We start from the raw sequence: 15,909 nt of genomic DNA, 5'->3' as shown, positions 1-15,909 counted from the left end.
AAAATTGTGATAGCACACAAAAATGGTCAGTTTTATGTGAGCCCAACAGCCAACGGCAAGGTGACCTCTTTTTGTTGGGTCCCTATCAAACTAATTCCTTTCTTTGGGTTATTTGTAAGATAGGTCATCCATGTATGGTTGGTGAGGGTACGATACTTGGCACCCCATGGATCAGCTATTCTAAGTGCCGCTGCCGGGTGGAACAACTCAGTTGTGGAGCTGTACAACACAGCTCCATCCACTCCTAGTGGCCGCGGCCGGGTATTGCACACCACCCCCTATAGGGGGCGTATGTGCAACACCCGACTGCGGCCACTATTCCATTGACAGAGCTTTGCTGTACAGCTCCAAAACTGAGTAGTTCCGGCCAATGGCGGTGGCACTGGGAACATCTGTTCGGCTGTCAGGTGTTGCGCATTGATGACCTATCCTAAAAATAGGTAATCAGTGTTAAAGTTCCGGAAAACCCTTTTGGTCGCTGTGTGGTTTTTGCAGCATTCAACACATCCATATATTAATACTAAATTGTTGTAGATGTTGCTTGGGTATAGTTAATATAGCAATTAAATTCTGTGTCCATATTCTCCACCATTTAGATAAAATAAAAGATTGCATAGGATAAAAAAAAGAGTGGTGATTATTTTTTTATAAAGCCTTTAAACTCTTCAATCAATGCCAATCAGAGACTTGATGTACTTCGTCATCCTTTTTCCTGCAGCTTTATATCACTGAACATGCTTTTTTCACTGATCCCCCCAAAAAAATACAAGTCATAAACTCAGATTGCTTCTTCTCTTTTTATTGTGTAAAAATAAAGTCAACCATTTCAGCAGTGAAATCGAACAAAAAAGCAGAATAGGGGGAAAAAATTATCATAAACAGAATAAACAAGGCTTGGTCATAGGTGGACAATACAGATCGGAAAGAACAAAAGAGATATAGAGAATATGGAGGATGACACCGAGGTTTATGGCAAATTTACAACTTTGGTCTGTGAAAACATGGAATTTATACTGAATTTGTCCAAACCCCTTTATCAGTGGGAGGTCCGGTATATTACATTAAATTAAAAACCTGATTTTGCGCTTTGATTTTGTGCAGTATTCAGTCTTCCCAAGGATATTCTAACAAGAAACCTTATTGAATATAAGGAAGAATAAATGAAGGAGCTCTGTCCCTGGCCTCCATTATGTGCTTATCAAATGATTTAAAGGGCCGGTAAACCACTAACAGGAGGTTAAGCATTATGGAAAATCCTTACGTGACAACCTCACTTACATAAAAGCTGCTACAACCAGGCAGAGTCGTATCAACATATCCTCATTACACCCAATATGTGCCATTGGCCAGATTTCATAGGTATCATATAAACTGATGACCTCATCCTAAATGGGGCCAGATACAGAATATATAAATAAATATATATATATATATATATATATATATATATATATATAGATATAATATATATATATATATATATAATATATTTTTGTAAGACAAACCTTTATTTACTGCATTAGTATACATTAGCTAGCTATTACTGTATGTGCCATGGGCCAGATTTCATAGGTATCATATAGACTGATGACCTCATCCTAAATGGGTCCAGATACAGTGTGTGTGTATATATATATATATATATATATGTATATATATATATATATATATATACATATATACACATAAATATAAAATATTTTTCTTTAAGACGAACCTTTGTTTACTGCATTAGTATACATTAGCCAGCTATTACATTTTTGGTGGCCCTTTGGTATCACTTGGTGAAGCTCTGCCCAAAAAGTCTAGATGTGGATACCAATCTAATTCATTTTCCCTGCGTTCGTTCTTGTTTCTACTCAATCTAGACTACTTATAACAGCTAATATATTGGGAGTTGTGCTTCTTTAGTTAAAGGGTTGGACTTAGTTGCTGAAATACTCTGTTCTACACAGAGACCTGCTCAAAACAAATTGCAAATTTTTGCACCTAAAATGGTCAGTTTGCAACTTGTCCCCAGATGCATTTTAAATTGTGGCAAAAGGTTCATCGGGTACAGACCACTACCCCAAATAGCGCAAGAAGATTTTTATAGGATTATAGTCTGTATCCAAATAGTTTAAAATAGAAAACATATAAATTCTGCGAAAATAAGTGCTTTTCTCTAGATTTCTCTCTCTTTTTTTTTTTTTTTTTTTAAATAATGTGAGGGAGTGTAGCCCAAGTCTGAATGCCCCAGAATGCACCTTTCTATATATATATATTTACGTAGAGATCCTTTTATTTTATTTTTTTATACAACATCACATATAATAAACTTTCTTCTAGAATCAGATACAGAACACTGATTTATCAAAATGAGGAAGGCTTGTGGGGGCATCACACCCGCCGGAGGCAAGAAACAAGAACTACCCCCGATAGTTACATTATAAAGTATGGCCTTGGGGGGGGGGGGGGTTAAAGGGTGCGTTTACACAGTAATTAGGCAAAAATACACTGTCATTCAAACAGCATCCATCATATAATGGCGTGTACCTGAGAGAGGCGTATTAGATTCAGTGCAAGTCTGAAATACAACAAGGAAAAATCTGTTTTTGACATCTTTAGTCTTAGGGATTGTCTGTGGCTACGTTGACAGAAGGGGGCGCTATTGTCTTCCCTTACAGCATACTGCAAGGGTGTGGTCAGATATGGACAAGAGAGTACCAAGAGGGAGGCCCTGTGTGAGTTCTGGGGTGAAACAACCTATCCAAATTGGCCCCTCCCCCAAGGAGCATTGGAACCTACAAAGGGAGCAAACATAGGAGAAGAGAATTATTTGGGGCGTCCCTTTATTCTGGTGGCTATGGCTATGAGGCCCCCCTCACCTCTATGTTTGCCCCTCTGTACCGAGTTTCAAAATAATACTTGCTTTGTCCCATCCCATTAAGCAAAAATACAAGAATTTTTTTCCCTTAAATTCCATTAAGGCATCGGCCACCTGCAGGACAAACTATGACAAGAAGTGGCTCTTTTACGACTTTGTAGAAGTATAAATCCTAGCCGAAAACGTGGCAATAAAGCTACAGTGAAAGTAGCAAAATGGGCCGGCCATTGGATTTTCTAAGGAAGGCCTTAAAGGATGCGTCCAGAGTTAGAAAACCAATACCATATCTGCCCACAGGTTGTATGTGGTACTGAAGTTTAGTTCCATTGACATAGAGAAATAAGCTGCAATACCACAAATGTCCTGGGGACAGTGGTGGCGCTATTCTTTTAAGAAAAAAAAAGCATCCATGTTTTCATATTCCTGGACAACTCATCCATCCTTACGGTCCAAACAGAAAACCTAAAGAGCAACATCTTGTCAAATCTCCTTTCCATAAGCCCTAGATACATTTTAAGACAGGCTACACAAATATTTGCCTGGGAGAATTAATCCTAATCATGGCTAGTAGTGAAAGTGCTTTAAAACATAAGAAGAACTCAGTAACCCCAGCATATGAAAATTACACTCATTTTTTCTTTTTTCCATTTTTTTTATACAAAGGGTTAAAATATGATTAGAACAAACGCCTGGAAAAGTTGACGATTCCTCGTAAGAAAGCTGCGCGTTATCAAATCTTAGTTTGTGTCTTTGCAAAGCTCACGATGCATCAACCCCTAATTTTTCCAGAAATAATCATAGACCGAAACGTGTCGGAACGGGGAACGGGGGAAGGGGATGAAAACAAATGCAAGGAGGTTGGTCATGCACGCTGGAAAGGAGAAAAAAAAACAACAGAGAGCGAAACGTCATTGGCAAGGAAATTAAATATTTACAAAGGAAAAAGATATTTCCAGAAAAAAAAAAGAAATGCTACTTTGTCGGAGCCACCCCTTCCTCCAACAGGGGGGCTGCGGTATTGTCTGCCATGCTCATAGAATCTGCTGGAGTTAGTCGGTCCCCACTCCCGGACTGTGTGAAGCTTTTCACTGACAGTCATCAGAAAAATGAGACGATCGTGAAAAAAAACAAAGCTGGACTGCCTCAACCGAACGGCATAACAAACACCTAAAATCAATACAAACCATTTATAGAGTAGAGGAGTCTAAAAAAAAAAGATGAAAAAAAAAAATGTGCTGAATATCGGTACCAGCTCAAGGCACTCAAGATTAACCCCGTCCCTGCTGGAGACACACGGGACCAATCACTGTGCAGATCCCTCCAGCAGCTAAAAGGGTTAAACCCAGTTGGCAATGTAAAAACCAAACCTTCCTTAAAAAAAAAAAAAAGTGAAATCTCTCTAAAGAAAAGAAAAGAATTCTTCCCGACTGAAATCTCCTTGCGTGCCTTCCCGACGGATCACTGAAAGTTCGCTCCTAGATGCGTGAAAGTGTGATTGATGGTGAAAAGAAGTGAAGAGTTTTTCTCTTTCGAAAATGAAAACAAACAATCAGAAATAAACACACCCTCGTGGCTGATGAGCCCTCGCTTGAAAGGCAGGTGCAGGATGACGCTGATGATATCTTTTTTTTGAAGCTAAGAAATGAAATCCAAATCGGCAATCTGTTCAGTTGATCTGGCGACATGCATCGAATGTCCATTTGGTGGCACCACCAAAGATTTCAATGTTGGTCTCTGCCCAACTTATGACATTACCAGTCAGTGCTTTGTTGCTGCAAGTTGCCAGGTTGTAGACTTCTCCGACTGTCAGCTTTCTATCCCACATATTGAAATGGGCCAGTTCCCCGACGAAAGCCTGAGTGGCATCAAACCCCCCTCCTAGGGTGTCCTTTGTGGAGTAAGGAAAAAGAAAAATTATGTGTTATATCAGAAAATCATTTATGAAAATTATTTGGACATGTCACCAAATGATGGATATTGCTTCTATTTACTAAAGAACTTAAAAAACCCTCCTGTGCCACATGTAAAAATCACTGGGCGTATCCGGACATATATGTATCCTGATCAATCTGCAGACCACTCTGTGTCTGTAAAATAGCTTAAAGCGCACCAATCACCAGGATTTTCGTATATTACATAAAGCCAGGCTGATCTTCTAAATACCTGTAGTGGTCAGCTCAGATGTTTAGGTTTTGAAATCCAAGACAGTAAAGTTAATAAAATCACCGGCTTCGTGAGTGACAGCAGCTGAGGATCAGATAATAGCTGGGGGGTATTCATAGTTATCCCCTCCTCCTGTTAGAATTAGCATAAGTATTATTCCATCGACTTAAATTTTGACTTTTGCAGGACCTGTGGTGAGGTCATACCCATGTGACCAGAAGGGGCGGGGCCTCCGTCAACAGAAAAATGTTGCTTCCTGGAATCAGCTTTGTTGACTGAGATCCCACCCTTTCTGGTCACATGGATATGACCTCAGCACAGTTCCTGCAAGTCAAAATTTTAATCGATTGTACAACACTTATGCTAATTCTAACAGGGGGAGGAGATAAGTATGAATACCCCCCCAGATATTATCTGGTTTTCAGCTGCTGTCACTCAAGCAGCTGATGATTTTATAAACTTCACTTTCTTGGATTTCAAAACTTAAACATCCGAGCTGACCACTAATGGTATGTATAGAATCGGCCTGATAGGGCCAGTATAGCACTGGCTTTAGGTTATATATGAAAATCCTGGTGATTGGTTCCCTTTAAAAAAACCATTATGCCCTTAGGTAGGCAGATAAATTTGTTTAAGTCTGCGCATGTGTTGGTTCCAGACCCTCTAATATGTCATCGGATCTGCTATATGTGTGGTGCACTGGTGGACAAAGACAGAAAAAAGCTCCTTTGCAAGAACAGTATATGGGCCCTTTTCAGTCCAATAACTTATCATGATGCACAATTCCAGCTGCTTTGGAGGCATTAATGGGCGCCCAACCTCATGGGCCCTTGTGCGGCTGCACCACTGATATGTCCGCCCCCGGTGTGGTGTATTTTCGCTGATGTGGGTAAAGCAATCACTGCAGGTCCACCACATGCAGGTTCTCAACACAATTTTGTGTCATCGGGAGACATGCGTAAAACTGGCTCAAAACTGATTACTCTGCCCAAGGACAAACATTCTGCGCATGCGCACATTTTCAGCTCTGCCACAAAAGCATTAGATTTTTTGCACTCAGTGAATGACATTTTGGGAGTGATTTACGCCAATCGAGGGAACACTTAAACCATCCAACGAGCCTTCGTTATGGCATATCTACAGAATATGTCATCACTACCACCTCGGCTACCAAATATACATCCCCATGGAGGGAGCTTTGCACAATCATAGTCATCTCTCCACTGACACCACTACATGTACTTTGTATCGGCCATCTCATGTCAGGGGAACGTTTTTCCAAATAGTTTGGGCGCCAGATGGGAACACATATTTAAGGATTTAATGCTGTGCCCTGTTCTCGCCAAACCAATCCAATAAAAAAGAATAATGAGGCCCATGACAATCTCACACAATATACATCAGGGGACACAGAGATCTTAAAGCTTAGATTCTACTTGGGTGGCAGAGGAATGACAACCATGTTCTTCAACTAAGTATTAAAATATCTCGCTTTGAGCTGAGCTACAAATTTTCAGTAATATTAACCATATTGGATACAGTAATATAGAGCCAAAAAAACTTTCTTGACCCCACAAGGGTGAGTATATCACCTGCCTCAAATTCATTCTAATTTAATGTCTTGATAAATGTCTAGAACGTTTAGGAATTTTGTGATTGATTTGACTACAGATGGTACAGATATAGATAAGATCATTCTATTCTCTTACTGTAAAGAATCCTTCCCTATACTAATGATGGATATGCCTTTTATACACATTCAAGTGATACAACTGGAACTATTATTTAATTTGTCAAATCTTTATGAAGCCACATTTATATTAAAGATGAAGCCCAACTTTCCAGCCTTTAGTGATATATATGACTTGTCACGTATTGCATTGTGTTTGGAACTTTCCACATCATCTAAAAAAATAAGTGGTAATTACCTGTTCTTGGCCTATCACCAGCACTCCCTGGTGTTTGATAGGGTGATAAGGAGCCAGATTTTCGCCATTTCCCCGTAATACCCCATCCTGATAGGCTTCCCACACTCCATCTCTTGTGGTCCAGGCGATGCAGATGTGATGCCATTTACCATCGTTGATCACAAAGGGCAGTTTTGCCACCTGAAGAATAGAAGATGCGCCTTCTGAGCAATGTGCAGCCATGGTAATAATACATCTTTAGAAACAATGAGGTCTAATGACATAGCATAGGTGAATGGTGATCATAAATAAAGCAGATGTTATCCCAGCTGTCAATCTACACAATCATTTCACCTCTTTGGATGGTATTTAAAACAAAAAATCATCCTATATATAATATACATATCAATATATGTATTAGTGTAAGTCACAAATGGGTTAATTTTTGAAGAGTTGTACCAACAGAAACAATTACATTTTTTGGACTGTAGTACACCCTATGGCCTTTAGGTGGCAATATAATGTATGTTGCAATAGCAGAAATAATGATATGCAATGACATTGAAATAATATATTGTTTGTATTGTACTCATATAATATATTACTAATATAATAATAATAATAGTAATAATAATAAAAATAATAGTAGAAAATAAAGACAATTATAATTATTAAAAATTATAAAAATTATTACTTATAATATAAAATAAAATACACAGTTATTAATATTAAATACATATTACAACTAATGATAATTAAAAAAATAATATTTAATACATAATAAGAGTATAAAATAAAGGAAATGCTAATTAAAAATAATATGACTTCTAATAATATAAAATAGATATAGTTATTAATAGTAACTAAATATAACTATTAATAATGAAAAATATTATTTGATAAATAATAGTATAAAATAGAAAATGTTGTAAATTATTATTACCATTATTATAAATAATATTACTACTAATAATATAAATAATATAAAATAAGATATATAGTTATTAGTATTAAATATTACTATTAATATTAATAATACAAAAAATATTTGTTAAATAATAATAGTATAAAATAAAGAAAATGATCATTAATTAAATAATATTACTGATAATATAAAATAAAATACTCAGTTATTAATATTAAATAAATATTACTACTAATAATAATGTTTAAAAATATTTGATTAATAATAATAGAATAAAATAAAGAAAATTATAATTATTAAAAATAACATTACTACTAATAATATGAAATAAACATAATTATTCCTATAAAAAATATATATTACTAATAATATTTAAAAAAAAATATTTGATAAAAGTGAAATATAATACTTTTTTTTTTTTTTTTTAGTTTTTTTCTCATTTGTGTTTTTAGTACCTTATCGTTAATTAGTATTTCCATTGGGTTGTTCCCCCACTCGATAAGCACCAGTTCATTGGCTTGGCCAGGCACTGCGTAAGAAAATGGGGTGCCAACACCTGGGGAAGCGTTGGATTTCAGCCACATGCAGACGGTGAACGCATACATTTCCGGTAGGCTCTTTTTCACTTTGGCATACATGTAGTTAGTCCTCAGAGGGAACGTGAGCTGGAACTTGTCTGCAGGTCTGTTTTCCTTTTGACCTGTAAAAAAAATGTCAAAAAATTTAGAATTTGTAACCAGTTTAAGATTAGATAAAAAAAAATGTCCGGTGAAATCTTTCCATGTTTTCTTATGAGCAGCAGGGGGCGCTAGCGAGGCAGCAACGATCATAATCACATTTAATACTAGACAGTATAGAAGTGCTTTGGGTTGTAGACTTTACAATGCTGTAAAACAACCGATTGCAAACACTGATCAATATTCTGCTGGCATCGTGTGGCAAAAAGCAGCTTGAATGGATGAAAATACAAAGCAAACTGTGGTCTAGGAGGATAAAAATGCTGAAAGAGCTAATCCTGCATAGGTCACCTAGATTTGAGAACACATCTGCAATGAGAATACAAGAATGGTGCTCTATGCAGGTCGTGGGCTCGGGAGATTGCATAACAAACCGCAAGGATGAGATCAGACATGGGAGGACATCTGGCGATTGTGGGATTGGGGGCACTGGTGCCAACCTTATCAAATATGTCTATATCACCAGCGTAAAACAAAATAACAAATCCATCTTCATTTTTACATGGCGTAAAGTCTCCTATTCTTGACGGCCTGTCCAGGCTTTTGTGGTCACCCAAAACACCAAAAGTGGGTGACGTCATCAGTGGATCGTTATATGGAAAACATAACATATCGTAGATGGTTCTATGACTGGCAATCTCTTTATAATCCATCTACATATCAAGGCACAAGTTGGCACCAGGGATGGTTTTATGCAACAGTCCAATACATTCTCACCAACCAGTCCAACCATGTCTGGATGACCTATGGGTGAGCTTGAGCATCACGATAATGCTCATCTGGAGAACACAATGGCACCCTCATATCTCTAAGTTTGTCCCATCACCTTTTTCCAAGTCTGTGATCCTCTGCTGGAGGGAGGTCAGGGCACTCTCAATCTTTCCCCTCAGCTCGGTCTCATTCTTCAGGTTCACCTTACCCTCTTCTAGGTTGTTCACCCTGGAAAGAACTTGCTTCTCCAGGTCATCTATCTTGGTTTGCAGCAAATCCTTCAGGCTCGTGGCTTGGGCAGAAGCGTTGCCTCTGCTGTACTGCTGCAAGGTGCAATGTCAAGCGTCAGTAAGTGGATTGTCACAAGTATCAATAACATGACACTTCCTTAATTAAACAGCTCATTACCAGCTTATTGACTTTGAGGAGCTGTGGACTGCAATGGAACGAGTTCTTACCAGTGGCCGTTTACCCAATGCATGCCCAGTTCTTTTAGCAGAGGGTGCTCTCCACAAATACAGATGTGTTCACCCATACCTTTCCCCAAATTTCATTACAAGTTCTCATTATGAAGCCGACACATATGGCGTAAACAGCTCCCAACAGAGTAATACAATTTTATTTTTCAAAGCTGGTCTTCTTGAAACATTGATCTCTGGAGCCAAGAGCAAAACTAAGGATGGACTCATCAGTGTAGGCTCGTAGATTAGGTACAATCTAAGGATGGACTCATCAGTGTAGGCTCGTAGATTAGGTACAATCTAAGGATGGACTCATCAGTGTAGGCTCGTAGATTAGGTACAATCTAAGGATGGACTCATCAGTGTAGGCTCGTAGATTAGGTACAATCTAAGGATGGACTCATCAGTGTAGGCTCGTAGATTAGGTACAATCTAAGGATGGACTCATCAGTGTAGGCTCGTAGATTAGGTACAATCTAGGGATGGACCCATCAGTGTAGGCTCGTAGATTAGGTACAATCTAAGGATGGACTCATCAGTGTAGGCTCGTAGATTAGGTACAATCTAAGGATGGACTCATCAGTGTAGGCTCGTAGATTAGGTACAATCTAAGGATGGACTCATCAGTGTAGGCTCGTAAATTGGGAACAATCTACGGATGGACTCAGAATGTATCTAATCTGCGAATTTACACAGCTGAGTCCATCCGTAGATTGTTCCCAATTTACGAGCCTACACTGATGAGTCCATCCTTAGAATGTATCTAATCTGCGAATTTACACAGCTAAGGATGGACTCATCTGTGTAGGCTTGTAGATTAGATACAATCTATGGATGGACTCATTTGTGTAGGCTTGTAGATTAGGTACAATCTAAGGATGGACTCATCTATGTAAACTTGTAGATTAGATATAATCTAAAGATGGACTCATCTGTGTATGCTCGTAAATTAGGAACAATCTAAGGATGGATTCATCTGTATAGGCTTGTAGATTAGCTAAAATCTAAGGACAGACTCATTTGTGTAAACTCGTAGATTAGGTACAATCTCAGGATGGATTCATCTGTGTAGGCTTGTAGATTAGGTACAATCTAAAGATGGACTCATCTGTGTAAACTCGTAGATTAGGTACAACCCTATCGTCAATACCACATATTGACCATTGAGTGATTACGTAATCAAGAGTCAGACTCACCTCCAAGTTTTCCAACCTGGTCTTCAGACTTTGTAGTGTCTGCCCAAGCTGAGTGAGTGTCTCAGCCGTAGGGGTTCTGGACAAATCACCCATTGTGTTTTTGGTAGTCCCTGTTTCTTTTTTCCTGGAACCTGGGGCTCCAACTTTGGGTTCGCTAGGAGGGATCTCCAAAATTGTTTGCCCCTCACACCTTGCCAGTTTGCCTGTCAGGTCCCTGATAGTATCCTTTTGATTCATGATAGTCTCTTTTTGCTGGATGACCGTCTCTCTCAGTTGTAAGATGGTGGTCTTCAGGTCTTCTGTTGGACCACTGTTCTGCATTGACGAAGTGCACATATCCATGTCAACAGGCACTGAAGTGCAGATAAACCTCGTTTGTGCAAAATTCTGAGCAGACCCAGTTAGAAAAAAAAAGGAGAGGAGTAAACATCTCCAACAAGCTCCTGTGATCATGGCTTGGTCTTCGGTGAAGTCCCTTACTTGAGTGTATGTAGTGCTGGGGCACTGATGGCTTTGTCTATGGTGTTCAGCACCAGGAGCTGTCCGCTGAGTGATTACCCTGCTGCAGTGCCAGCCCTTTATATAGTGTGGGGAGGAGGCTCAGCCTCACAGGGAGGAAGGAATTCCTTTATAATTGTGTTGTGACAGGCACACACAACTTTAACCCCTTAATGACTGTAATGTGTCTTTGGCAGCGACAGGAGCAAAGAATAGGAGCCATTAAAAACCCATTAATTAGCGCTTAATGAGCAGAATACACATGGTCCTTCCAATTCCTATTATTAATAGTGCCTTTTTTACTACAATTCCCATGCTTTAAAAAAAAGCATCTGGTCAGTAAATAGTTATGGGATTCCAGCAGAATTAAAGCAGCTTGCGCTTTCCTTTTTTTTTTTTTTTCTTGCACAGCGAGTACAAATATAAATGGCCGATAGTCTTCAAAACGCCGCAATACAGAACGAGGCGTAAAGTTTATTCCGGAGACGTTTCTGCTTTCAGTCAATGAATCGATAAGAAAAGAAAGCTGCGGCGTGTCGAACAGCTGAAGACAATGGGTATACGGTGGAAAAATGTCATTCTTGTTTCTTATATGGCACAGACGTATACTGCAGCGCAGTACAAAGTCAGTGCAATCTAATTTCATCCATACTAACAATTTCTTAGGAAGCCAAATATTTTTGGAATGTGGGAAGAAACCCAAGAAAACGTCCTGATTTCTTTTGCTGTAGAGATTTATGGCCCCACTGATGGAAGCTGCCACTATGATGGCCATATAATACCAATTTGCAATAAATACTGTATTGCCCTATGTGAGATAAATGCCAAAAACATATTCTATATTAATAAGTGAGGTTCAGGTCACCTCAATCCTCCAAATATCCTTCCATCCATCAATATACTGATGTCTAATTATGGGTTAAGTGAACGCAGGGGATGTAATAACAGATGAAGTGTTGATGGCCATTGGACAACTCCCCAGGGCGTTAAGTACATGGCCATTTTCTGGAATCTCCCAAAGATGTGAATATCTACTGGAAGTATGGGATTCATTCATTGGATTTATTCCCGAGACTGTCTCTAAATGGCCGGATTTCAGGCATTGAAAAATCTAAAGGACGCAAGTGTGTAAAATGAATGACTGGATTTGTGAGCTGGGAATGCATTTTTTTAAATTATTCATTCATTCATAGTATTTATCCCTGTAATGGCTGATTCTTGTCCAATAGCGAACAGATTTGAGTCACACGTGTGTTATGAATGGTTAACATGATTGAATGAACGAACGAATGAATGAACGAAGAAGATATCAATTGAATTCCTTTTTTTTTAAACGCTAAACTTCACCTAGACTTCAGATTTCTGCAGGCAGTAAACATGAATGAATGAATCAATCAATAAGCAATGCATACATTAATTGAATTTACCAATACCTTAATGTAATGAAAAAATATTGCATGTTTGGGGTCCTTGGTGATGGAGACCAGAGAAAATCTGACACTTGCTCAAAAAAATTAAGAGAAATTCCTTGTAAAATTCCCTGAATTCCTCAGATTCTGCCATTTTTTTTCTGTTTTGCGCTACGTTACTCCAGTTTAGAAATTTTCACATGTATTACTTTTGGAGCACAATATGTGAAATCTCTGCTTGTAGACCAACATTTGAATAAACTACATCGGGTTTCAAAGAGTGAGTGTCTGTGACTACAATAGATGACGAACAGACCAGGACAAAATCTGTACCCCTTTAGTTTATAGTGTCATAGTCTAGCATGGTGCTTGCATCTTTTTCCTGGTAGCAGAAGAGACCCTAGTGTTATTTTTTAATACTTTACTTTTACATCACCTTATGTTATGTCCTTTCTATTTTGTATGTCTTTCTTTTTACGTCACCTTATGTTGTGTCCTTTATATCTTGTATGTCTTACGTCCTGGAGCTAGATTCACTGGGCCGTGCACTGGACTCCCCTAGTGAGGCAACCCGGAGCTAACCCCTATACAGGGACTGTCCTATCACCCCACCAGAAGGCCTAGATGCATGGTAGCCGGAACACTAGGGGTACGGGATCAGAGTCCTTTAGAGATCTTGTACGGGAATGTCTCTGAGTCCAACGAGAACCAGAGGCCGGACGGATGACTGGAACCGGATTCAGGTGCCGTGTAGGAACCGCAGACGGGGTCCAGGTCCAGCGAGACGTGAAGGCTGGTGTACCAGGTGAAGTCGGGGATCGGTGATGGGTTCAGACTGACGGTAGATGGCGGGATCTTCAGCAGACAGTCACCGGGAGACTTTCTGGGGCATCAGCAGTCAGGACCAGCGGACGGACTCTGCGGACGAGACAGTGTTAATGGAGAGACAAAGCACAAGGGGACCTGAGCACCTAGCTCTGGGAACATGTTGATCAGGCACCGCCCACCTGGAAAGGGAAGTCTTATATACCCTGAACCTGTATCAGCCATATCCTGTTCCAGGGATGCTGGGCCTATAAGACAAGGTGAGTGAGCGCGGCCCCACCCTAATACACATGCATGAAGCCAGAGGCAAACACAGGAGGCCGAAGGGACCACCGAGCAGGGAGCACGAGGAATGCAGGGGAGCACGAGCGGGAACAGCGGCCGCGATCGGTGAGCACGTGGACCGGATCAGTGGGTACGGAGCGGCGTTGTGACGCTGAGGCCGGATCAGTGGGTAAGGAGAGGTGCTGGGACACTGGGAGCATGACAGTACCCCCCCTCACGCCCCCCTCCCCGCAGCTGGGCCGGGAGTCTGCGCAGCATAGGAGCAGCAATGTCCACCCGAGGAGAGGCACGTTCCAAGGATGTCTTGACAGCACTCCGATTTAGGAGAAATCTGTGGAGAGTGCATCGGCAGCAGGGACACAAGAACTAGAGGGTAGCCGCCGGGGGTCCTTGTTGCGGGCACAGGACGGACAAGCTGAGACAAAGGAGATGACATCCTGACGGAGAGATGGCCACCAATAGTGATGAACAATAGCACTCCGGGTTTTCTTCTGGCCAGCGTGGCCGGTCACTTTCGAAGAATGCCCCCATTGAAGGACCTGGAGTCTATCAGTCTCCGTGACGAAGGTTTTTCCAGGAGGAATCTGTGCCATGGTGACGGATGCCACCAGAATGCCTTTACTGGGACAAACGATGGACTGATTCGTCTCTTCCTCTTGTTCCACTGGAATGAAGGACTCCGGTGCCAGTAACTGAGGGACGGGCCATACAGACTGTAGACAGTTCTCGTGGCAAGACGGGCCCCAACGAATAATTGCTCCAGAGCTCCAACTGACGACAGGTTCATGTACTCGTAACCAGGGCAGACCCAGCAGGAGTGAATGGGCCAGTTTTGGGAGGATATATAGGGCAATTTTTTCGGTATGCCGAGCACCAATACGGAGTTCCACGGGTTTGGTAATAAACAACACAGATTCAGATAGGGGTTTTCCATCCACGGAAGCAATCACAAGGGGTTTTGAAAGCGGGATGACAGGTATCCGGTACTTGTCCACCGTAGCCTGTTGGATGAAATTGCCCGCAGAACCAGAATCCAAACATGTCTCCGCAGTGAACAGGCACTCCTCTACTGTCACTTGGACGGTCATCGTGACCGGGGACGAGAGGGGCTTAGCGCTTAGGGTGGCCGTTCCCACCAACCCTAGACCTGGGAGTTCCGGCCTCTCCGGGCAGGAATGGATCAGGTGTGTGTTATCCCCACAATAGAGGCATAGACCCTTAGCAAGCCGCTCTGCTCGGCGTAGTGCAGCTTGACTCAGACGATCCACTTGCATGGGTTCAAAAGTATCCAGATCGGAAGAGATGAACTGTGGGGGAGCGGGGGTCTTCGGAGTAGGAACAGGGCGTACCAGTCTGCTCTCACGGATGGCTTCCTTGGTCCGTTCTTGAAAGCAGAGGTCAATCCGGGTTGCTAGAGAGACCAGACCATCCAAGGTACGAGGAACATCACGACCGGCTAATTCATCCTTGATGCGGCCGGAGAGGCCCTCCCAGAAGGCTGCCATCAATGCCTCGTTGTTCCATCCTAACTCAGAGGCAAGCGTACGGAACTGGATGGCATACTGGCCAACCGTTAGCGTTCCTTGGCATAGCCAGAAGAGCAAAGAGGTGGCCTCGGTGGTGCATCCGGGTTCATCAAAGGTGTTACGGAAGGCCTGAAGGAATTCCCGGATGTCGGTAGTCACCGGATCCTCGTTCTCCCACAAGGGGTTTATCCAGGCCAATGCTTCACCTTCCAGATGGGACATCAGAAAGGCCACCTTTGCTTGATCAGAAACAAAGAGGTGTGGAAGCAACTTGAAATGCAGCGAGCATTGATTTAGAAAACCTCTACAGGTCTTGGAGTCCCCGGCGTACCGGGGCGAAGAAGCTAGGTGGAGTCTCGAGGTTGAAGAGGAAGCATCTATGGAAGCCGCTGCCGTGTTC

General features: G+C 41.2%; 1 protein-coding gene across 1 annotated transcript; it reads right to left on the bottom strand.

Moving 5' to 3' along the window:
• Window positions 1–783: 783 nt before the first annotated feature.
• NPTX1 (neuronal pentraxin 1) lies at window positions 784–11,511 on the bottom strand. Its single transcript, XM_075350738.1, has 5 exons — window positions 10,967–11,511; window positions 9,425–9,632; window positions 8,317–8,561; window positions 6,958–7,137; window positions 784–4,754 (listed from the first exon to the last, which is right to left on the bottom strand). Exons 1-5 carry the CDS (start codon window positions 11,417–11,419, stop codon window positions 4,533–4,535), a joined length of 1,308 nt encoding a protein of 435 aa, XP_075206853.1. The 5' UTR covers window positions 11,420–11,511; the 3' UTR covers window positions 784–4,532.
• Between the last annotated feature and the right edge of the window lie 4,398 nt (window positions 11,512–15,909).

This window comes from Anomaloglossus baeobatrachus, chromosome 5, assembly GCF_048569485.1.
Source record: "Anomaloglossus baeobatrachus isolate aAnoBae1 chromosome 5, aAnoBae1.hap1, whole genome shotgun sequence".
Classification (NCBI taxonomy): Eukaryota; Metazoa; Chordata; class Amphibia; order Anura; family Aromobatidae; genus Anomaloglossus; species Anomaloglossus baeobatrachus.
This window is presented reverse-complemented; position numbering and strand designations above follow the sequence as displayed.